The sequence below is a fragment of the Mizuhopecten yessoensis genome, unplaced genomic scaffold (genome assembly GCF_002113885.1).
Source record: "Mizuhopecten yessoensis strain PY_sf001 unplaced genomic scaffold, ASM211388v2 scaffold9651, whole genome shotgun sequence".
NCBI lineage: Eukaryota > Metazoa > Mollusca > Bivalvia > Pectinida > Pectinidae > Mizuhopecten > Mizuhopecten yessoensis.
In genome coordinates this window covers 612,173-639,446 of record NW_018408154.1, presented here as the reverse complement: position 1 = coordinate 639,446, position 27,274 = coordinate 612,173, and the positions used below count along the sequence as shown (strand labels likewise).

Below are 27,274 nucleotides of genomic sequence, written 5' to 3'. Positions count from 1 at the left end.
AGTTTTTAAAAAATAAGGGAAGAACAGGTTTATTTCAATTTAGTAATGAATTAGGTGTATATATTGACATTTGGTTTTTGAAACGCCATCTTTTAATTCCTTGGGACGTTCCGCATCTCCATAGTGTATGCAACCAGGATAACATAAATCAGGTAGATTGCCTTATATTTAGGCTTACTTTAAGCCACTTCTTCCTGATCTGTTTTGAATTCTTACAAAGATGACTTCATACAAGGATTATCGGAGAATGAAGACAGTATTCGTGCCCGGGCCTTTAAATTTTATATTCAGACTTGTTAATGTTTTATCAGTGATAAATAAGGAGTTTGAGATACATATTTGCATATGTTATATACCAAGCAACTTGGAAATAAGGACACAGCAGGTTCTTTCACGGTTGCTTCATGTGTTGATATCTAACTGCAATACGACAACAATGGTTACACCATGCCAAATGTGACCATTTAAAGTTTATGACAATACATTTCGACTTCTTTTTCTAAAAGGGATATACCAGTTTCCCTATTGATACAGGAACATAGTTACTACACAGCCTGTTCTTCATATCAGTAGTGCTTGTATAATCTTGATAGATGCGTGAGGAACGGGCACCAGGACCTGGCATTGGGAATGCAAAATAGTCTTGCAATACTGATAATTATAGACAACATTTAAATAAAATTAATGATCACATGATCCAGCTATGAGATGACTGAACGTGAGAAGCACACGTGATTGCATCTATGAAATTTGGTACTACATGTAGATACAGCATACCAAAATGAAACACTGCACCAGACGAAGGTTTCGTCCTTCTAGGACTCATACGGGATGCCAGGGGCCTATTAGATTGAAGTCAAAATTGGTCCAAACTGCAGTTGAAACAGAAATGGAGGAGTATAAAACCGCTTAATTACATTATTTTCAAGAATTTGAGGATTATTGGTTATTTTCTTATAAAGAGGAGTAAAGTGTGTTTATATAACCAACCCCGCCACTGACTATCAAGAATGGGGAACATCGGAGACTACATCATAAATGTGTTTCCTTGATTAACCAAGAGATGTTGAAAGGTACCTCGTAGGTTGAAACGCTTATCCTTCGGTATCTGATGATACGTGTATCCTCAGGTGTCGGTTGGGATCCCGTTTATGTTTTGTCTCTATTTATGTATGACGCTAAGGCTTATTCATTTTTCTGTGATTTGAAAGTTTTACCTTTGCAGTGGCGCGGTTCGTATACACACGTTAGCAATAATTTTATCACCAAATTGTAATGTGCAATCCCATGTTTGTGCTTTACGTTCATCCTTAAACACTTTTTGCTTTGATTTTGATCACATAGAAGATGATGACACTTAGGTTAGAATTTGTAACGTTTCTCATCATTTAAATGTATTGTTTAACAGATTAGTTTCACCCATAATCATACTGTACTAAATACCAATTATACACACAAAAAAAGTACACGAGATGGTTAAATATAAAAGAAATGACAAAAGAGTTTCTTAGTATCTCCCTATTAGAGGATGAATCTCTAAAGAGGTGAAAGTAACCTTTACTAGGGGCGTACTAAAACACTCGTATAGATATATGTTGTATTGTTTACATGCCTAACAATGACTTAGTATATATTTTCCTAACCCAACAACAAACAGAAGAGAAGAGTTATATTTTCACTGAGGGATAGTTAATGTAATAACACCTTATTTGGTAACGATAAATTCCTATTTGTTTTTAATAAAATAGTGCATGTCAAAAGTGTTCAATAGCTGATTTCATGAAAGTATCCGTCCTACAAATAAAATGTAATTTTCAGTCCTTGTCATCACTTCTCATTATCATACGTAGCGTAGGAAACGCCCACTCCGCCGTGTCTGGCTGATCCTCGCACAGGCCCGCACTCTGAGGCTGATACCATGTGTATCCCACCTCCGGGACACAATGGACGGATGTTTAGTCACCCGGCGCACGGGCATCGTCTCTCTCACGTGTGCATTGTACAACACACGTCCACTACGGACCAGGAGACTTCACTAAGACGAGGACTATCATCACAGAAAGAAGCATCTTACACATGTTGGAAATAACGGAGAAATACACACGGGCAGCAATGACAGCACAAGGGCGTACGGTTTGGACATTGTTGTCAGGTATGTACTCTATAGATAATTATGGACTAGCTCCTACCGACAATGGATCTTGTCTGTCATTAGCCGAATATTTGAGTAAATTTAACAATCGATTGATTTTGATACCGTTCTTACGCAGAACAATACCTACATGTAACAAGGAAAGTGTATGTAGACGAAATGAAAGTCACGTGAATTATTGACGATATTATAATATATATAAGATACATTATACTGTATTACCGATAAAGGGTCTACAGTGGGTAAAAAGGGTACACGTATACATGAGTTACAAAACACATAATAAATTAAAGTAAAAAATGATGATAGACAAAAATATTACCAGCATCAGATACATATTGAATGATCCATTTTACAACAATCACTGAAATACAACAACAATGCGGCTATACGAGGACGACTTGTCATTGACTGTGGGATTTTAATATCAAACTGAATTATAAAACAGTATTGTATGGTGGTGCCACGACAAGCAGTAAAATCCATGTCAGAGATATCGATTGTAAAAGTATAGTCCTTTGTTACGCCGTAGCAGATGTAATCACAGCACCTTCCATTAATACTACTATCGCTTCCAAGGCTTTTTGGCAAATGAGGTTTCCATTCTACAACCAAGTCGGATTGTTCCCATCTCACTCACAGACTTCGCTTTGTATCAAACCAAAGGGGAGTGATGAATGTGTAATAGTGTAAGCTTATCCGTGATTCCAGTAACAATTAATTAGTGAGGGACGCGACGCAGTAACGTGAATGCCAGTAGGTGAGAGAAGCCATCTTTACACTGAGGCTAATGGTGTTGGAGGATCTCGATCTCAGAGAGGTATATTTACTGTCGTGGACATAATGTTGACAGTCTGGCCTACTTCAGTCCTGATTACATCAGATGTAGCTGCTGTTGGAGATATGTCTGCTACTCGACAAGACGGAACATATTCTTGAGATCCACAAGTACAATAGAACAGCATGCTCTGATTTATGTAGAGAGCTTTATGACAATATATAATCCCTATGCGGAATGTTATGTTAGGCCCACCGCTTGTCGGATTATATTGAATCCTAAACAGACTCGTTTCTGTTAATACAGGAAACCTCAAAGGGTACATACATCACCGTTACTAGCCACTGCCTACAGCATCGGTACAATCATCTCAGGAACATCCATGTCTGTCTGTTTAACACCTGGTTAACGATAGGAATTAATACACCCATTTACAATATACCACCTGACTTGGTATTTATCTATACAGATAACTAACCATTATTGCTCTCAATATGATTACTCAAATCTGCAACTTTTCAATATACAACAATTCCTGACAGTATTGATTCTCCAGTGTTAACGATGCACTTAATTTTAGAAATAACTTTAAACATTATCTAATATTTAAAAGTTCTAGGAGAAATTTCTTAGTTATTTTGAGGAATATGTGCTTTAAAACATATAAGATAAATAATTTTGATAAATTTCTAATTTGACAAATCTTAAAGTACAATGACTTCAAAACCTCTCTTCCATTTATAAACATTACCAATTCTTGTTCCATGCAAGAAGTGTGATGTCACATAATGGCTTCCTAATCAAAGCAATATTATTGGTATTTCCTACAAAATCAAAAAGCCTTAATAAACTTAAAACGGGAAAAAATGAACTGTAGCGTTAACCTAAATGTATAAAATCGGCACAAACTTAACACTACAGAAACAGTGGTGACACAAAGATATAAACGCCAAGGGGACACTAGGTACTCAGGGAGGGTAATACAAATCTAACACTACAGAAACAGTGGTGACACAAAGATATAAACGCCAAGGTGACACTAGGTACTCAGGGAGGGTAATACAAACCTAACACTACAGTAACAGTGGTGATACAAAAATATAAACGCCAAGGTGACACTAGGTACTCAGGGAGGGTAATACAAACCTAACACTACAGTAACAGTGGTGATACAAAGATATAAACGCCAAGGTGACACTAGGTACTCAGGGAGGGTAATACAAACCTAACACTACAGTAACAGTGGTGATACAAAGATATAAACGCCAAGGTGACACTAGGTACTCAGGGAGGGTAATACAAACCTAACACTACAGTAACAGTGGTGATACAAAGATATAAACGCCAAGGTGACACTAGGTACTCAGGGAGGGTAATACAAACCTAACACTACAGTAACAGTGGTGATACAAAGATATAAACGCCAAGGTGACACTAGGTACTCAGGGAGGGTAATACAAACCTAACACTACAGTAACAGTGGTGATACAAAGATATAAACGCCAAGGTGACACTAGGTACTCAGGGAGGGTAATACAAACCTAACACTACAGTAACAGTGGTGATACAAAGATATAAACGCCAAGGTGACACTAGGTACTCAGGGAGGGTAATACAAACCTAACACTACAGTAACAGTGGTGATACAAAGATATAAACGCCAAGGTGACACTAGGTACTCAGGGAGGGTAATACAAACCTAACACTACAGTAACAGTGGTGATACAAAGATATAAACGCCAAGGTGACACTAGGTACTCAGGGAGGGTAATACAAACCTAACACTACAGTAACAGTGGTGATACAAAGATATAAACGCCAAGGTGACACTAGGTACTCAGGGAGGGTAATACAAACCTAACACTACAGTAACAGTGGTGATACAAAGATATAAACGCCAAGGTGACACTAGGTACTCAGGGAGGGTAATACAAACCTAACACTACAGTAACAGTGGTGATACAAAGATATAAACGCCAAGGTGACACTAGGTACTCAGGGAGGGTAATACAAACCTAACACTACAGTAACAGTGGTGATACAAAGATATAAACGCCAAGGTGACACTAGGTACTCAGGGAGGGTAATACAAACCTAACACTACAGTAACAGTGGTGATACAAAGATATAAACGCCAAGGTGACACTAGGTACTCAGGGAGGGTAATACAAACCTAACACTACAGTAACAGTGGTGATACAAAGATATAAACGCCAAGGTGACACTAGGTACTCAGGGAGGGTAATACAAACCTAACACTACAGTAACAGTGGTGATACAAAGATATAAACGCCAAGGTGACACTAGGTACTCAGGGAGGGTAATACAAACCTAACACTACAGTAACAGTGGTGATACAAAGATATAAACGCCAAGGTGACACTAGGTACTCAGGGAGGGTAATACAAACCTAACACTACAGTAACAGTGGTGATACAAAGATATAAACGCCAAGGTGACACTAGGTACTCAGGGAGGGTAATACAAACCTAACACTACAGTAACAGTGGTGATACAAAGATATAAACGCCAAGGTGACACTAGGTACTCAGGGAGGGTAATACAAACCTAACACTACAGTAACAGTGGTGATACAAAGATATAAACGCCAAGGTGACACTAGGTACTCAGGGAGGGTAATACAAACCTAACACTACAGTAACAGTGGTGATACAAAGATATAAACGCCAAGGTGACACTAGGTACTCAGGGAGGGTAATACAAACCTAACACTACAGTAACAGTGGTGATACAAAGATATAAACGCCAAGGTGACACTAGGTACTCAGGGAGGGTAATACAAACCTAACACTACAGTAACAGTGGTGATACAAAGATATAAACGCCAAGGTGACACTAGGTACTCAGGGAGGGTAATACAAACCTAACACTACAGTAACAGTGGTGATACAAAGATATAAACGCCAAGGTGACACTAGGTACTCAGGGAGGGTAATACAAACCTAACACTACAGTAACAGTGGTGATACAAAGATATAAACGCCAAGGTGACACTAGGTACTCAGGGAGGGTAATACAAACCTAACACTACAGTAACAGTGGTGATACAAAGATATAAACGCCAAGGTGACACTAGGTACTCAGGGAGGGTAATACAAACCTAACACTACAGTAACAGTGGTGATACAAAGATATAAACGCCAAGGTGACACTAGGTACTCAGGGAGGGTAATACAAACCTAACACTACAGTAACAGTGGTGATACAAAGATATAAACGCCAAGGTGACACTAGGTACTCAGGGAGGGTAATACAAACCTAACACTACAGTAACAGTGGTGATACAAAGATATAAACGCCAAGGTGACACTAGGTACTCAGGGAGGGTAATACAAACCTAACACTACAGTAACAGTGGTGATACAAAGATATAAACGCCAAGGTGACACTAGGTACTCAGGGAGGGTAATACAAACCTAACACTACAGTAACAGTGGTGATACAAAGATATAAACGCCAAGGTGACACTAGGTACTCAGGGAGGGTAATACAAACCTAACACTACAGTAACAGAGGTGATACAAAGATATAAACGCCAAGGTGACACTAGGTACTCAGGGAGGGTAATACAAACCTAACACTACAGTAACAGTGGTGATACAAAGATATAAACGCCAAGGTGACACTAGGTACTCAGGGAGAGTAATACAAACCTAACACTACAGTAACAGTGGTGACACAAAGATATAAACGCCAAGGTGACACTAGGTACTCAGGGAAGGTAATGCATTAGATTGGTCTGTACCAAATGTAGCACGCGTCATAACGTCTCCAATTAACTCATTCACCCCTGAAATATCATAATGACCTATCCCAACCTTTGAATTGGAGGAGTTCAATTGTGTCCTCAGGGATGAATGAGTTTCATCTCAGAAAACAAGATTTATCAGTCACCAGCGATATCAATTATGGCGAACATGACTTAAAAGTTGGCCGTTTTTAAGACGGAAGTGAGCTGAAATCTTTAAGAAAGTCTAGACTAACCATAGGAAACGAAGACTGTTAGTATAACTCCGGACATCATTATTCCGGTGTAGCACGGTTTGCATACATAGTGATGATGCCATACAGATGATTGGTGTTATACTGTTATCATAGGTTGTCTGTATACACTGAAGACGTTTGATCATTAACAACACATTAGCATACGTTAACTGGCTTGGATGATGTTGATAAACACTAGACATACACTCCACAGTACCCCGTTACTGTACTCACGTGCATTGTATTACAATGTATTGTACAAGTACATGTATATAAAACGATCAAATAAAGTGTATTAAATATAAATTACACCTGATACTATAGTAAACACAGACTATGGTAAACATTACAATATAGTAACAGGTTAAAAATAGAACGTAATAAAAAAAATATTACCATACATAGTCAATGTATAATATGTACAAAGGTAATGATAAATGTGTAATCATAACATTGAAAACAAACGTTCTTGCATATACCACTCCAAAAAGGGAAAAAAAACAATTTTTAAAAAGTATGACAATAATATTGTACATGTATATACCACAGTAAATATAAACTGTTTTCAAATAATATATTTCAATACATAGTACTTATATATACCATTACTCATGCGTTCTAAGGTCGAGTGGATGTGCGTATACACATGAATTATTTAGTTGGCACGGACATAGCTATTTGCACTTTATACATTAATAGTGATATCAGTATTTCATTGCTGATGTTCGAAAGTCACTTTATAGGATATCAAATATATCACAATATGTCAACCGCGTAAACCAGCACATCTCAATCGCTGTTTTCGGTAAAGAAACGCTGCTTGAAGTTTTGTTGATAAGGCGTTTATTCTGGTCTATGTCCCATGTAACCATCTGATTGTTCGACGTATCAGAATGTTCTATAGAGATGGGTTTGGATGACCAAAACACTAATTACACCGGGTTGTCTACCTAAAAGACTGCAAATTATGCTGACGAAATTTTAAGGTCATTATGACCTAATTCATACCTATGAGATCATCATTATATACTTTATTGTGCCCTATTTTGTTAATGACCTATATATAACCCTGGATTAGAGACGACGAGTGTTACTTGTGGGAAAGGAAACGTTATCCCTTCCGGAACATCTGGTATCGCCCCCAGTTTTGTGAGGATTGATAAGTTATGTTTGTTTTCATTATCCCATGTTTATATATGACCTGTCGATTTTGAGTTCAGTTTTGTCCGAGAGGTATTTTTTGTTCGTATTTTATAGAAGAAAATTCCAGCAAATGATCGACATCCTAACCGAAGGAGAGGAGCTTCGTAAACCGAACTCTAAAACATTTTCCTACCGCGTGACATTAATTAATTATCACTCTATGACATTTCCCTACAGTATGACAATAATGGTCACTCACTACCGAACTCTATGACATTTACCTACAGTATAACAATAATGGTCAACTCACTACCGAACTCAATATAACATGACAATAATGGTCACTCACTACCGAACTCTATGACATTTACCTACAGTATAACAATAATGGTCAACTCACTACCGAAATCAATATAACATGACAATAATGGTCACCTCACTACAATACTCTCAAAACGTTTACATACAGAATGACAATACGTTAATTGACACCTCACTACGAGACTATATGATATTTACCTACAGTATGACAATAATGGTCACCTTACTACTAATCATCATGGCCAATGTGGCTTTGTTAGGCTCGTTATCTTGCCTTTCCTCGAACTCTCTTGTGACACCTTCGCTCTCTCACCAAGAGTTCTTTGTGTCATAGTTAATGTATCTTCATGGAGCCTGTTCTCAGTACGCGATTTCTTGTTTAAATGTGTCCTGTTGACCAAGAAACCACTTGCACACATGATGTTACTGAAGACATTTTGCGGTCATCGTCATTATGACGTTGGCATTGTTTTTGGTTAAATTCCAACTAGGATATTTCAGTGTCTGCTGTGATTTGAGTTCACAGTGTCATTAAGCTTCTTCTCCCTTGGATTCGACCAGGTTGGGCACCACCTCGATATCAGGGGAAACCTTTATTTCCGGAACAGTTACTGTTTTCGGAAACAATTTCACCGCTGAAACAATAGACGATTCAATGAGGTGTACACAAATATCAGTTCTAATGTCTATCTTTTTGTCGAAACAACAAACCATAACAATGTTCTAGTGAGTATATTTTTAATCTAATTATTACATTTACCTGTCAACAGTGCTTGTGTCCCTGGTGTGTGTTTACTCCGTCAGCCGTGACTGTCAGGAGATGGCGGCGTGTACGGACGAACTTAGAGCGACGAATGAGACCATCAGTTTTCGTGTTGGAACCAGACAGATGATCAGCACATGCATGTAAGGAAGCATTACCCACGTATAACAATGTACAATAGATATTTCTCTGATTATCAGTAACATCGACGAAATGTCTGTAAACTTGTTTCACGAGGCTTTTCAACTGATAACACATAGACTTTGGACATGATTGCTAGAGTTAGCTATTTCAAGACATTGAAGTATAACTTCCATTTCAAGGCGTTGATGATAACATGACTTCATTATGGTATTAACACCTGTTCTAACACTTACCACATATATCAATCTTCTCACGTGGCACAATGGGTTATCTATATATCGCAATAATAGCTCTAAAGAGTTAATGTTCAATGTTAATATGTATGCGACTTCAAATAAGTTTCTTGTGTCACGTAACATGTTATTACATCTGTACATCTATCAAAAGTTCACATGGTATGGTAGAGCACGATTTTTGTTAACTAATTAAATTAATTTCTGTAATTGTAGCAATCTTACCCAAACCTTACCGGCGTGTCACGAAAAGGCCAAAAAAGACTGTCAACTAACTTTTAAAGACACGATCCCGTACTTAGTTCTGTATAGCAATATTAAGGAGTCCTGTGGTACAGGTAAAGTATACACCTCATAGATACATAGCTACGTCACAAACTATATACTTAGGTCACAGACTGTATACTTACGTCACAGAGAAATATATACCTGTAACAGATTCTGTATAATAGGATAAAGGAGTCCTGTGGTAAAGGTAAAGTATACGTCACATAAAGACATACCTACCTCACAGACTATATACTTACGTCACAGACTGTATACTTACGTCACATACAATATACTTACGTCACAGAGACATGTATACCTGTAACAGGTTCTGTATTACAATATAAAGGATTCCTATATTACAGGTAAAGTATACATCACAAAGACTCATACTTATGTCACAGACTATAAACTGACGACACAAACTATACACTTACGACACATACAATATACGTACGTCACAGAGACATAATTATATACCTGTAACAGATTCTGTATTATAGGATAAAGGAGTCCTGTGGTACAAGTCATGTATACGTCACATAGGCCAGGGTCTGAATTACAATATAAAGCATTAAAATAATACATGTAGAGCCTACGTCACAGAGACACATATTAACGTCACAGGGACACACACTTACGTCACAGAGCAAAAACCTGTACCAGGGTCTGTGAAACAGTATATATTAAAGGAACACTGTATAACGGGTAAGGTCTACGTTACTGAAATATACTCGTTTAGTACAGTTTAGGCCTACGTCACCGAGACACATACTCGTACCTGTATTAATCAAACAAGACTAGCAAAACAGATATAAGATGATATTGAGAATCACACGTTTATTTAGTCTTTCAAATAATAAGACCGTTTTTGGATGCTTAAATGTATCAAGTATTAAGACTGATAATTCATGGCGTAAGTGTATTTATCTACACATCTATAATAACCTATCGTTTCTTTATCAAACATATATACAGTTAAACGTTATTTATTTCTATTCCAGCTTGCCCTATATTCGGTCCTATGATAAATTGTGAGAAAGATGTGGCGTATGTGGATTTAAGCACGGACAAAAACGCATACTGCAGGTAAGTAAAACCTGCTGTTGTCTTCGTTATCATGGATAACAATCTCTACAACGTGTCTTTCTTACCATGGAAAGCTGTCTATACCACATGTCTTCCTTACCATGGACAGATGTCTATACCACGTGTCGTCCTTACTATGGAGAGCTGTCTATACCACGCTTTGTCCTTACCATGGACAGCTGTCTATACCACGTGTCTTCCTTACTATGGACAGCTGTCTATATCACGTGTCTTCATTACCATGGACAGCTGTCTATATCAGGTGTCTTCCTTACCATGGACATCTGTCTATACCAGGTGTCTTCCTTACCATGAACAGCTGTCTATACCACATGTCTTCCTTACTATGGAGAGCTGTCTATATCACGTGTCTTCATTACCATGGACAGCTGTCTATACCAGGTGTCTTCCTTACCATGGACAGCTGTCTATACCAGGTGTCTTCCTTACCATGGACAGCTGTCTATACCACATGTCTTCCTTACTATGGACAGCTGTCTATATCAGGTGTCTTCCTTACCATGGACATCTGTCTATACCAGGTGTCTTCCTTACCATGAACAGCTGTCTATACCACATGTCTTCCTTACTATGGACGGCTGTCTATACCACATGTCTTCCTTACCATGGACAGCTGTCTATACCACGTGTCTTCCTTACCATGGACATCTGTCTATACCGAGTGTCTTCCTTACCATGGACAGCTGTCTATACCACATGTCTTCCTTACTATGGACAGCTGTCTATATCAGGTGTCTTCCTTACCATGGACATCTGTCTATACCGAGCGTCTTCCTTACCATGGACAGCTGTCTATACCACGTGCCTTCCTTACCATGGACATCTGTCTATACCGAGTGTCTTCCTTACCATGAACGGCTGTCTATACCACGTGTCTTCCTTACCATGGACAGCTGTCTATATCACGTGTCTTCCTTACCATGGACATCTGTCTATACCACATGTCTTCCATACTATGGACGGCTGTCTATACCACGTGTCTTCATTACCATGGACAGCTGTCTATACCACGTGTCTTCATTACCATGGACAGCTGTCTATATCACGTGTCTTCATTACCATGGTCAGCTGTCTATACCACATGTCTTCCTTACCATGGACGGCTGTCTATACCACGTGTCTTCATTACCATGGACAGCTGTCTATACCACGTGTCTTCTTACCACGCACAACTGTCTATATCACGTGTCTTCATTACCATGGACGGCTGTCTATACCCCGCGTCTTCCTTACCATGGGCAGCTGTCTATACAAGGTGTCTTCCTTAACATGGACATCTGTCTATATCAGGTGTCTTCCCTACCATGGACAGCTGTTTATACCACGTGTCTTCCTTACTATGGAGAGCTGTCTATACCACGTGTTTTCCTTACCATGGACAGCTGTCTATACCACATGTCTTCCTTACCATGGACAGATGTCTATACCAGGTGTCTTTCTTACCATGGAAAGCTGTCTATATCACGTGTCTTCATTACTATGGACAGCTGTCTATACCACGTGTCTTCATTACCATGGACGGCTGTATATACCACGCGTCTTTCTTACCACGGACAACTGTCTATACCAAGTATCTTCCTTAACATGGACATCTGTCTATATCAGGTGTCTTCCTTACCATGGACAGCTGTATATACCACGTGTCTTCCTTACCATGGACAGATGTCTATACCAGGTGTCTTTCTTACCATGGAAAGCTGTCTATACCACGTGTCTTCATTACCATGGACATCTCTCTATACCACGTGTCTTCACTACCATGGACGGCTGTATATACCACGCGTCTTTCTTACCACGGACAACTGTCTATACCAAGTATCTTCCTTAACATGGACATCTGTCTATATCAGGTGTCTTCCTTACCATGGACAGCTGTATATACCACGTGTCTTCCTTACCATGGACAGATGTCTATACCAGGTGTCTTTCTTACCATGGAAAGCTGTCTATACCACGTGTCTTCATTACCATGGACATCTCTCTATACCACGTGTCTTCACTACCATGGACGGCTGTATATACCACGCGTCTTTCTTACCACGGACAACTGTCTATACCAAGTATTTTCCTTAACATGGACATCTGTCTATATCAGGTGTCTTCCTTACCATGGACAGCTGTATATACCACGTGTCTTCCTTACCATGAACAGCTGTCTATACCGCATGTCTTCCTTACCATGGAAAGCTGTCTATATCACGTGTCTTCATTACCATGGACATCTGCCTATACCACGCGTTGTCCTTACCATGGACAGCTGTCTATACCACGCGTTGTCCTTACCATGGAGAGCTGTCTATACCACGTGTCTTCCTTACTATGGAGAGCTGTCTATACCACGTGTCTTCCTTACCAAGGAAAGCTGTCTATACCACGTGTCTTCATTACCATGGACATCTGTCTATACCAGGTGTCTTCCTTACCATGGACAGCTGTCTATACCACGCGTTGTCCTTACCATGGACAGCTGTCTATACCACGTGTCTTCCTTACTATGGAGAGCTGTCTATACCACGTGTTTTCCTTACCATGGACAGCTGTCTATACCACATGTCTTCCTTACCATGGACAGATGTCTATACCAGGTGTCTTTCTTACCATGGAAAGCTGTCTATACCACGTGTTTTCCTTACCATGGACAGCTGTCTATACTACGTGTCTTCCTTACCATGGACATCTGTCTATACCAGGTGTCTTCCTTACCATGGACATCTGTCTATACCACGTGTCTTGCTTACCATGAACAGATGTCTATACCAGGTGTCTTTCTTGACATTCAAAGCTGTCTATACCACGTGTCTTCCTTCCCACAGACAGCTGCCTATACCACGTGTCTTCATTACCATGGACATCTGTCTATACCAGGTGTCTTCCTTACCATGGACATCTGTCTATACCACGCGTTGTCCTTACCATGGACATCTGTCTATACCACGTGTCTTCCTTACCATGAACAGATGTCTATACCAGGTGTCTTTCTTGACATGCAAAGCTGTCTATACCACGTGTCTTCCTTACCACAGACAGCTGTCTATACCACGTGTCTTCATTACCATGGACAGCTGTCTATACCACGTGTCTTCATTACCATGAACGGCTGTATATACCACGCATTTTCCTTACCACGGACAACTGTCTATACCAGGTATCTTCCTTAACATGGACAACTGTCTATACCACGTGTCTTTCTTACCATGGACATCTGTCTATACCACGCGTTGTCCTTACCATGGACAGCTGTCTATACCACGTGTCTTCCTTACCATGAACAGTTGTCTATACCACGTGTCTTCATTACCATGGACAGCTGTCTATACCACATGTCTTCCTTACCATGAACAGCTGTCTATACCACGTGTCTTCCTTACCATGGACAGATGTCTATACTACGTGTCTTCTTTACCAACGACAGCTGTCTATACCACGTGTCTTCCTTTACATGGACAGCTATCTATATCACGTGTCTTCCTTACCATGGACAGCTGTCTATACCACGTGTCTTCCTTACCATGGACAGATGTCTATAATACGCGTCTTCGTTTTCTTGGATAACAACATATACAAAAGTATACACTGCGTTTTTGTTATCACGAATAAAAAAAATTCCCCACCGGCACGTGTGTTTCTTTTCGGTGATAATTATCTTTAACACGTGTCATCGTTACCATGGATACCAAATTATGAACAGGTCTGCATAACCGTGGATTACCATTTATACCTCGCGTCTTTGTTATCATAAATCAAAGCCTATACTTCATGTTTGTTATCGGGATGATCATCTATAACACGATAATCATCTAAAACACGATAATCATCTATAACACGATAATCACCTATAACACGATAATCACCTATAACACAAAAATCATCTATAACACGATAATCATCTATACCATGATAATCATCTATAACATGATAATAACCTATAACATGATAATCATCTATAACACTATAATCATCTATAACATGATAATCATCCATAACATGATAATCATCTATAACACGATAATCACCCATAACACGATAATCACCTATAACACGAGAATCATCTATAACACGATAATCATCTAAAACACGATAATCATCTATAACACGATAATCATCTATCACATGATAATCATCTATAACATGATAATAATCTATAACACGATAATCCCCTATAACACGATGATTATCTATAACACGATAATCACCTATAACTTGATAATCATCTATAACACGATAATCATCTAAAACACGATAATCATCTATAACACGATAATCATCAATAACATGATAATCATCTGTAACATGAGAATCATCTATAACACGATAATCATCTATCACATGATAATCATCTATAACATGATAATAATCTATAACACGATAATCACCTATAACAAGATAATCACCTATAACACGATAATCACCTATAACACAAAAATCATCTATAACACGATAATCATCTATACCATGATAATCATCTATAACATGATAATAATCTATAACACGATAATCACAAATAACACGATAATCATCTATAACACGATAACCACCTATAACACGATAATCACCTATAACACAAAAATCATCTATAACACGATAATCATCTATACCATGATAATCATCTATAACATGATAATAATCTATAACACGATAATCACCTTTAACACGATAATCATCTATAACACGATAAACATCTATAACACGATAATCATCTATAACATGACAATCATCTATAACATGATAATCATCTATCACATGATAATCATCTATAACATGATAATCCTCTATAACACGATAATCATCTATAACATGACAATCATCTATAACATGATAATCATCTATCACATGATAATCATCTATAACACGATAAACATCTATAACATGATAATCATCTATAAAATGATAATCATCTATAACACGATAATCCCCTATAACACGATGATTATCTATAACACGATAATCACCTATAACACAAAAATCATCTATAACACGATAATCATCTAAAACACGATAATCATCTATAACACGATAAACATCTATAACATGATAATCATCTATAACACTATAATCATCTATAACATGATAATCATCTATCACATGATAATCATCTATAACATGATAATAATCTATAACACGATAATCACCTTTAACACGATAATCATCTATAACACGATAGTCATCTATAACATGATAATCATCTATAAAATGATAATCATCTATAACACGATAATCATCTTTAACATGATAATCACCTATAACATGATAATCATCTATAACATGATAATAACCTATAACATGATAATCATCTATAACATGATAATAACCTATAACATGATAATCACCTATAACATGATAATCATCTATAACACTATAATCATCTATAACATGATAATCATCTATAACATGATAATCATCCATAACATGCAGCTTCGTTATCATCACCAATTATAGAGAATAATTCTCTTTATACATGTTTTGCTACTTTCAGGTCTTACATAGAGAGTATGGAGTGTCTTGATTCCAGTCTAATAAACATCACGTGTTCATTTGGTGACGAGACGAGAGCCTTTATCCTGGACACAGTGTACGACCAGGACGCGCGAAAATTTGGTGACGGTGTCTGCATGACAGGTAGGTGTTTAAAATAATTTTCCGGAACGAGAAGAAAGGTCAAAGATATTCTGGATGTAGATAAAAAATACAGGTTTTCGTTCTGCAAAGGGAGACAACTGAACATATCTTATCTATGCCATGTAAATATGCAAACCAAAAATACTAATAGAATAAACTATATCATAGATTATAAACGATACCAAGGATGTCGGAGTCAACATAAAACGATACTAGACTACAAGGATCGAGCAGAAACTTCAAAAGGAAATACATTATAAAAAAGAACGGACGCGGTACATAATGAAAAAACGGAGCCGGTGTCCTGGAAGGATGAGCGTTACTCTCAACAGACGTTACAGAACCCACCATTTTGTCCCCTTACAAATCATTGTGTAGGTCACCTACGGTCTAAGACGCGGTGATCATGTTCTACAGTCAGACACTCTTATTCTGCAGTAAGAAATAAAGGTCTGGATGGCGACTTTACAGTTGTTTGTTTCCAGTGTCGTCAAAAGTATCTCGAGAAGCGCTATATCCCCGTTTCATTATGTGTTTATTTACTCTTTAAAATATTGATATTTTCACAACCGGTTTTTTCAGCATTTTGAAAGAAAGAAAGAAAAAAGAAAAAGGTCTTAGAGATTTATGCAGTGTTCTTGTTGGTTCTATGTATATACCCATCTGTGGCTCTATTAATGAGCTATATATCATTTTTCCTAAGTATTGCCGTCCTATATGACACTATCTGAATTTGGCGTTCAAACTCTTTTGCTTAATTAACTCATCCTAGACACGATTTGGAGAAACGGACAACTGTATAACTATCATTTGAATAAGCCATGGATGATTATCTAGCTTTAGGATCAATTACATCAGAATGAGATGAAAAAACGAAGACAGGAAAAGTTATTAAAACAGTTAAATAAGGATCAGTCACAGTAAGGAAGCAATATACTATTCGTTCAAGAACAGATTAAAATTATCTTTGAAAGGACATTCATAACTAACATCATTATAAGAAAGTTAATATATAACAAAATAATAGATTCACGAAGAATTCCTTTTCCACTGCATTTATACCTGCGTTGTAGGTAAGATTGTCATCGAGGATATTTATACGGATATTTCAATAAAACATTGTATATTATTTTTCCTCAACGCAGCCAAAGGTTGTTCCGACATAGACGAGTCGGTAACGGCTGTGACTTCCTGTCTACGTACATGGAACGAGACCAGGGACTATTCAGAAAGGTAACAACTTTATTGGTTACCTTCAGGTTACTTATATTGTTTGTTAATGAACATGATTTTCTCAAAAACAACCTATCTGTCTACACTTGTCTGAATAGTATACCGTTTAATCCGGACTTACAATAGCCTTTTGTCAATACCAGGTATATGATAATCTTCTGTCTACAAAACTTATTCCATGTATGTAAAAGCCTTCTGCCCGCACAACATTTTCAACATATACAATAGTTTTCTGCCCGCACAACATTTTCAACATATACAAAAATATTCTGCCCGCACAACATTTTCAATATATACAATAATTTTCTGCCTGCACAACATTTTCAACATATGCAATAATTTTCTGCCCGCACAACATTTTCAACATATACAATAATTTTCTGCCCGCACAACATTTTCAACATATACAATAATTGTCTGCCCGCACAAAATTTTCAACATATGCAATAATTTTCTGTCCGCACAAAATTTCACATATACAATAGCATCCTGCCTGCACAACATCCTTTTATTTACAAAACTTATTTTAAAAACAAATCCTTCTGTCTGCAAAAACTTACTCCACACATACAATACAATGTTTTGCTATTTTTATGCTTACATAAGCATCTCTGTTATAAAATTGTACCGAAACGTCGTTGTCTCAAAAACAATGATATCAATTGTTTTCAATTGTTGCTATAAATTTTGTTTTTCATTATCGTTTCATTTCCAGAGGCACTGATACTTTGAAAGAATGCATTTCAAAAAAGGCCACGTGTTCCGACGCTCTCAAAATGGTACCCTTTTACGAGGAAAGTCTTACTGGTATAGATGTAACAGTTCCGCTAACAACAGACACTGCAGAAACGACAACTATAGTAACAACACAAAATATAAAGATGACGTCATCAGTGAGGTCACCAGCACCTTCCAGTGAGTAAACCTGTATTATGTAAATGTATCGAACTTAGACGAGAAAGGCATGTTACAGCATATCTCACCGAGACTCTCGCTCTATGATCGATTGAGAAGTGGATGGACTGTGAGTTTCTGCATGGCGGCTACATGGTGCATGTACATGTATATTTACATTTCCTCTGCATATGTATATCTTTTTTATCATTTTGATCTTTCACATCGCGCCTCGCATAACGTGAGATCATAACAGAAGAAAACTTTTATGACGTTAAGTTATTCCGCAAATATTTGGAAATACTTACAATCTGATTACTTATCACTAAAACAACTTTCTTCTTCCTAATGTCTCCCTTGACAATGCCTCATTTTTGGCCTCTACATTGTCGTTGAGCGTTCGCCCCTGTGAGGAAGGCTTTGGGCTCTGTCCCCTGGCCGAGACATACTAGAGTCTGTAAAAATGGTAGTTTCTACTCATGCTTAACGCTCAGCAATTTAGGGGTGGGACGATTGGTTCGCCCGTTGTCAGTATANCCCCCCCCAAAACACACGCATACACTACACGCATGCATCTTGCACACAGGGGAGGCTGTCCTTAAATGACCATAGCTGTTGATAAACGTTAAACAATACTAAACCAAACCAAACCAACTTAACACTATGGGTTTAATATATACAAAATAATCGTTTTCAATGGCTTCTTTTTAATGTCGGTTATGCATTGAAAAAGATAATGCAGTAAATTCTCATTAAATATTTCATAAATACAGTGTACAACTTTTAAAGACATTGTCATTTTTACAGTGTACACCTCTTAAGGAAATGGTCATTTTTACAATTTACAACTCTCAACGATATCGCAGTGTAGAACAGAAAAAAACAAGACTTTGCGTGACCTCCATGTTACCTGGTGTCATACACACACACACACAAGTGGGTCCTGTATGATTTTGATACGTTGCTGGTAATGTCTCTCCTCACCACTGTAACACGCGTGTAAAGAATGTGTGATAGGCGTGAAGTCAATGTAGTTACATAGTATACATACTTACAAGGTTACCGAGTACTTGACATCCCACAAGTGTGTACCACATACTTAACTCTGACGATAACATTCACGCGGTTTATATTTGGCAAAAGTATTTTTTTATTGTATTTTCAAAAATATTATAATGTATCTTAATTCATATTCATGATTTACATATCTGCCCCTTTTTTCAATATTGTAGCTTGCACTATAAATCCTCCAAAAAAAATGGTAGTATTGTGTTCCAATTTAATTTGTTCGCTTTGCTCCTATTAGCATGATGGCGCTAATCAGTATTTTTGCAAGTATATATACAAAAGCATGGTAGTTTGTTTTATATACTGTAAACAAAATCAAACGTCACCGTCATTTACAATATATCGACTGGCCAAATTACGTTTCCAGTCAGCATTACAGTGAAGACATCGTACACCACACAGCCGGATGTACTCGACCCGGCGGATACTACTGAAATAGTCACAAAGTCACTCGTCCCGTCGGATACTACTAAAATAGTCACACAGCATCTCGACCCGACGGATACTACTGAAATAGTCACACAGCCACTCGAACCGACGGTTGAAATAGTTACACAGCCACTCGAACCGACGGTTGAAATAGTTACACAGCTACTCGACCCGACGGATAGAACAGAAGACACCTCCGTACTACCTACATCTACCCAAACGAACAGTACCTCCCGCGATAGAGGGCGCTCTAGTTTAACTGATATTGTTACTGCTATAGATGTTACCATAGTCACTGTCAAAAAGAGGATAGGGATAAAAATGGACCCTCTCGCAAACACAGATTTTGTCATTTCCGACGATTCTACTAATTCAAGCCGCATGTCTACCATAGGCGTAACCAAGATATCATCAACTAATGGTGGCAACGAAGATGACGCTGTTATGGTTACGAGTAGTAACAGGGTCGCAGAGCAACAAGAAGTGACAACTGTTCTGTCACCAAGGCGACCGTTCAGTACAGAAGAAAGTGGAACGACAGGGGATGAATTTACAACCGCCTCGTTTATCCCGACAGACACGGATTTGTTACACGAAATAGCAACACAAACCAGAGAACAGTTCCCCTCCCGATCAGACAAAACTGACCCAGAGCCGGTATCTATCAACCCGGAGTCTGTTGACAGACAGAAGCACACCACGAATATACCTCTGCGTGTTACTGCACGGGTATCAATGGCGGTGGATGGGAAAGATACAACATCAGTTAAAGGTGATTGCATTGTAACTTGAATGTGTCTTCAATGTACCAACACATATAGTTTGTATTAATATAACACCTTGCACCTTCAACTACCTGTAACCAAACGATTTTTCAAACATCGAAATTCTGTACGACACTTTTTGCAGTAAATATCATCAAGGTATTTCACTTTGTCATAATGGTGTTATGTTATCGTTCATTAACGCATATCTGTCGCGTGCTATGGTAAATTATTTATTGGGCTATATGTGATGAAAAAGCTTTTGTATTTGTAATAAATAAAGTAGAAATGAGACGTAAGTTTGTTATTCCATAAACAAACTGTAATTATATCGTACGTGTATATACATACAAACTACGTGATGTGTCTTCTCTCCAGAAGCTGTTAACACCAAATGTTTGTTTGTTAATACACGAATTACGACGTCATCTAATGGTATATCAGGACTGCACGATATGACGTCATGTGACACGACTAACCAATTAGGGACGGAATATGTCACGTCTAGATAATAGGCGAAACAGCTGATTCTTCTGACATAAAGGGCTAAAATGTCCCCTACCTCATAAGTGGTGTCTAACCTAGTAATCTCAGTATGCGTCCTGCTTTAAAAAAGACAATTATACTTGTTCGAAACTTCTATAGATACATTTATACACAGATTTAAAGGCATATTACGAATGTAAAATCATCACTTATTACAGATTAAAGTATTTACATTTCTTCGGTTGTTATCATTATTTTAGCATTAGATCCAGTAGCTGAACCCACCACCATAAAAAGGGAGACAACTCGCACATCTTCCAGAACCGAATCAGTAACTGATACATCGTTCGATAAATCGACACGTCCATCGTTATCAGTGACGTCATTGACATCGAAGTCACCTAAATTAGCGAGTACATCAACATCAGACTCAACTTTAAATAAGGGACAACGCAATGACGGCACTATCAATGGTAAGAAAAACATAAAATAAGAGCATTATCATATCCTTGTGCACTTACAATGTGTCAGACTCCACAGACTTGTATGTCAATTCGGCAAAAGGCTCGCAGGATATGAAAGCGTAAAAGCTTGTTTTCTATTAATTGAACACTAGCTGAATATTTGACAAAGCTAAATATACCGGGCTCAATTTTCGCACTGAGAAGTTGTCTTGCCGACAGTACACAGGGTATTGTAACATTCCGAGATATCAGCCCATTTGCATGTTTCTGTTTGTGTGTGATTTTTGTGGCATGACCCTCATTCGTTGTTTCATTTAAGGTGGTGTTGTTACACACATGCCTACTAAAATGATCATATTCACTATTAATTCATAACGATCATTCGAGATTTTGTTTTATTTCATATATAATATTTTTAGTATTTAGTGAAATTCTACAATAATCACCTAGTGACTATTTTAAAACACATTTTAAAACTCATTATTGAATGATTAAATAAATAATTAAGATAGTTGTATTCCGTTACTATCCAGTATCATGTTACAGATTACTATACAATAATCCAGCCCTGAGTGACACCTAGGCCGACTTGTATAAAACATCTCAACTCTTGAGATTTCCTCAAGTCTAAGATTTCCCATAGAGAATACACTGCTTGAGATTTTCCTTAACTTTGAGATGTTTTATAAAAGTGGGCCCAGGTGACTAACTGTGGCATTATGTTACAAGTGGCTATACAAAACTCCAGACCAGAGCGACACCTAGTGCCTTACTTTGGTTTTATATTACAGGTCTCGGTACAATACTCCAGACTAGAGCGACACCTAGTGACCAACTTTGGTTTTATATTACAGGTGTCTATATCATACTCCAGACCAGAGCGACACCTAGTGACCTGCTTTGGTTTTATATTACAGGTGGCGGTACAATAATCCAGACCAGAGCGACACCTAGTGACCAACTTTGGTTTTATATTACAGTTGGCTGTACAATACTCCAGATCAGAGCGACACCTAGTGATCTTCTTTGGTTTTATATTACAGGTGGCGGTACAATACTCTAGACCAGAGCGACACCTAGTGACCAACTTTGTTTTTATATCACAGGCGGCTGTACAATACTCCTGCCCAGAGCGACACCTAGTGACTAACTTTGGTTTTATATTACAGTTGGCTGTACACTTCTCCAGCCCAGCGCGGCACCTAGTGACTAACTATGGTTTTATGTTACAGGTGGCGGTACAATTCTCCAGCCCAGCGCGACACCTAGTGACTAACTTTGGTTTTATGTTACAGGTGGCTGTACAAAACTCCACCCCAGAGCGACATTGCTGTATATTCTAGTGACTCTTTCAGCCTACTTCCTCACGTGACCAAGTCTTGTTTACTTTTCGGGTGCGATAGGAGTATTAATTGAATATCTGCTGTGAATGATGATTGAATGGTTGAATATATGAGAAGTATTAGACTGGCAACCGTCTCTAGAATATGGAATAATTAAGAAAATAATTTTAACGCTAAAAATGTTGATCACTTGGATGTCTGATTCTAGAGACTGGTCAAATGTGGATAAGGTTTGTAATTTGACTCCGGGCCTATATTCTAAATTAGGGGGAGATAGGATAGTAGTAAAATACAGCGAAATTCTTCAAAAAATCTTACGGGCTGGGAGCCAGTCTAGAGAAGAGGATGAACGATATTTTATGGATGAATGGTTGTAATGATTGATACATATTGTTTTTAATTGATATCATGTTGATAATTTATATTATCGAAAATTTGTATGACCTTATTTTTAAAGATGGTTTGTATACTGATTGATAAATTAAATAGAATGTGCAATATTTTAAATTAAATCACGTTGGTAACTTAACAAGCAAATACCTAATCAGGAGAAACGAGTAGAATTTGATGAGGTAGATACCAGGTGATCTCCACCGCCTTAACACTGGTAGGTTTATCATACATATATTATGTTCATATGTATAACAAAACGTTCTACAACATGTACAGTTACATGGTTTTCATACGACAGTGTACAACAGTTACATTGTTTACATACAACTTTGTACTATAGTTACATTGTTTACATACAACTATATACTATAGTTACATTGTTTACATACAACTTTGTACATATAACTTTGTACTATAGTTACAATGTTTACACATTACACCAACACCAATCATATTCAATGTTTGTGTTATTTACTGCATTCATAGATCGTTTACAATAACTTTGTACTACACATCTAGTACACGCTAGACATAAAAAGGAGACCGATGATGTTTGGGTATTCACTATGAAGATAGTATAACTAATTATACAACTTTGTCCGATGGATTTAGTTACAAAATAGCCTACAATACGACAATGAGGAATATAGATATTGTTAATGGAACTAAAATGACATGTGACTAAAGAAAATAATAAACAGTAACTATACACCGTTCATCAAAAATCAACGTAAATATGTCATCATTTTACCCGTACACATCTCCTTGCGTTTCTTTGTATCATTCATTGGAAATCGTTTGTTTTTATCTGTAGACACTCATTTTCACTCATAGAGTGAACATTTCGGCCTAACTGCGTGGGTGAAGATGTTGGAGGATGACCACCTCACCAATCGACAATCATTTGAAAAGTGATATAGACATTATTATGAACGGATATTTATGAAGAAACAATTATATTCAATTGTGATAATCAGGTTTACGAATACTTATATATTCAAGTGCCCTCAATGCTAACTCGGATGTGACAGACAGACATGCTGGGTGTCCAACTTTGCTTGCGGGGACCATTCCCAATCTTCTGGGCCCGTATTCATGTGTTTGTGCTCAAACACAGATTCTGTGTTCAAGCCCAGTGTCTTGTTCCGGTAATGAATTAATAAAGATAATCTTTTGCGAATATTTTGGAAGAATTTCGGGGAAACTTCAAGCAGAATTCCGTTTATTATTTACATTTCACTTTTGACTGTGACACATGATTTAAATAGTTACAAGGAAGATGGTTTGAGTAAAGAATCAATTCTTGAGCACGAGAACGGTTTCATGAATACGGGCCCTAGTTTCCTCTTTCGTAGAGGTTCATATCTTTAGTTGTGTTTTTGTGTCACATTGACTCCGTTGTTGTATTTGAGAACTGATTGTGTATTCATGTGTTGACGGTATGGAATGGTTTTATCTATTTCGCTGGATGGATAACTATAGACGGAGAAGGACATTTTAACGACCGTCAACTTTTCAGCTTTTCCGTCAAACAAGGTGGACATTCTCTAAATTTCTAGTGTGCCAATATATTCAACACATATAATATGAACTATCTTACTCATAACAATAAAAATAAATTAAATTTCATTTATAACGCAGATTCTACATCAACAAATATGTTTTAACAGAATGCCCAAATGAACTTTCAGTCAGTCCACTGACTAACGATCTCCGAAAATTTGCAGTTGGGAGGAATTTATTTAATTGAATGGGTGATAACTATATCATAATTAACAGGAAATTCATGACAACTTATTTTGTGAAACGTACATTACGTTTGATCATTAACATAACAATCATTTTTACAATATATTGTTTGTTTGTTTTGTTTTTTACTTATTACAAAAAGTATCATTTACCTGGTAACCTGGCGTGGTTTTAACATATCAAGTAGTAATATGATTAGAGGTAATCATATGGTCATTTCGATATCCTACATATATCGACCTAATACCCATATCAACCTATAACCTACAAGACTATAGCGGAAACGGACAGTTGTTCTCCATTTTATCCTCAGCTCAGTAGCGTGAGGAACAACAGTATATAATTGTTTTATGGCTGACATGGGAACAGTCAAAACTATGTTCCACGGTGCTGGTGTAGTCTAGATAACTGTTCACTAGTTATTGACAACACGGACGGCTTACTTTATGTACATAACTACCTGATAAGTGTGATGATTTCGATTTCCAAATCTTGAACTTTCCCTTCCTTCACAGTAACTTGCAACTTGCTTGTTTCTCCCAACTTCTGTGTTAACAAGTAGCAGTTGGCTGGATATTTAAGTATTGCCCAAACTATTACGATTTCTGTGATAGATGTCGAATGCTTTAGGTAGAAAACGTCAATAAAAAAATACCGTGGTGAAAACAAAACAGACTTCGAAGTCGAAATGGATAAAAGTATGTCAAAATATGAACAGAGGAAAGACTTGCATAGAGACACTTCGGAACTTACAAAAACAAAATGAGTAAACCATGTGCTCCAGGGTGGTAAGCGGGTTTTTTTTTATTGATCAGCAATACCCGAGATGTAAATTTACGTCAACTCCAAGATAACTCACGTTTATGAGAGAACCGGAGCTGTTAAAACGACATGCATATGATAAACAGTGTCAATAAACATACTGTTAAAAGAAGAAAAAAGGTTTCCAACTTGAACATAAAGACGAACATAAAAACGAACATAAAGAATGCCTATAATCCTTACCAACCTGCATCTCCGGACACACTGTGCTTAGGTTGATCCGTCGGCATTTAACTCTATCCCGGAAAGCATGCAAACCCGTGAATATCAAGTCATCTGCGACATGTTTACACCTTAGGTGGGTTGCAGACATATTTATTATAAAGAAAGGAAAGGTGTGATACACGAAAATTGCAATCGACACGCTTATTATATAGCTTTGTAGTAAGCCGTCCCAGGTGGTCATGTTGTAGGTTAAGATCAAGGTAAGCGTTTGATATAGTAGAAGAGTTTTTAATATCATCGATTTTAATTTCAGTAGGGTATAGACGATCGATGTGGTCAATAAGGCTGCTGTTGCGTAAAATAAACACAACAGCGATCGATCTGAAAGTGAACTTAAAGTCTTTCCCGTCCCGATAAGTTATGTGAGGAAACAAAAGTAGGTCAGCCAAGAGAAGGACACACTTAGTCCGGATGTAAATTCCAACAGTCTGCTAAAACTTCTTGTCTCCGAACTCAACAGAGATATTGTCGACCAGAAATTCAATCATTCTCATGATTTCATCTCAGTATAGTTCATCTTTGTCGTATTTCTTCAAAAACAGTCAAAAAGATTCACAACCATATATAGTTATCGTCGTTCGCCTTTGTTTGGTTTATTTTCTATTTGGTATGACGTATGGTGTTATACAGATCTTTGAAGTTGTTCAAACTCCACATAGGAAAGATTGTAATACAGAATTGTGATAAGCATGTCTTCGTTCGAATCGGAATGAGTTTCACAACGAAACCTCGTCTTTACTAAGCAGAGAGTGTAAGTTGGTGCATACAGATCCCTCTATTTGTACAACCATATGTAGTTAATATGTTGATAGTACGTTGAGTATAATTTAGACATCGGTTTAAAGAAATAAAATATTGTCTTTGGTGTTCTT

General features: G+C 37.5%; 1 protein-coding gene across 1 annotated transcript; it reads left to right on the top strand.

The window, feature by feature from the left end:
• Positions 1–1,885: 1,885 nt before the first annotated feature.
• Positions 1,886–27,274, top strand: LOC110458549 (pheromone-regulated protein PRM7-like). The gene is made up of 10 exons (XM_021510301.1): positions 1,886–2,152; positions 9,170–9,305; positions 9,756–9,877; positions 10,811–10,895; positions 16,390–16,532; positions 17,678–17,765; positions 18,481–18,680; positions 20,095–20,928; positions 21,667–21,879; positions 23,166–27,274. The coding sequence occupies exons 1-10, from the start codon at positions 2,077–2,079 to the stop codon at positions 23,240–23,242; spliced, it is 1,974 nt and encodes a 657-aa protein (XP_021365976.1). The 5' UTR covers positions 1,886–2,076; the 3' UTR covers positions 23,243–27,274.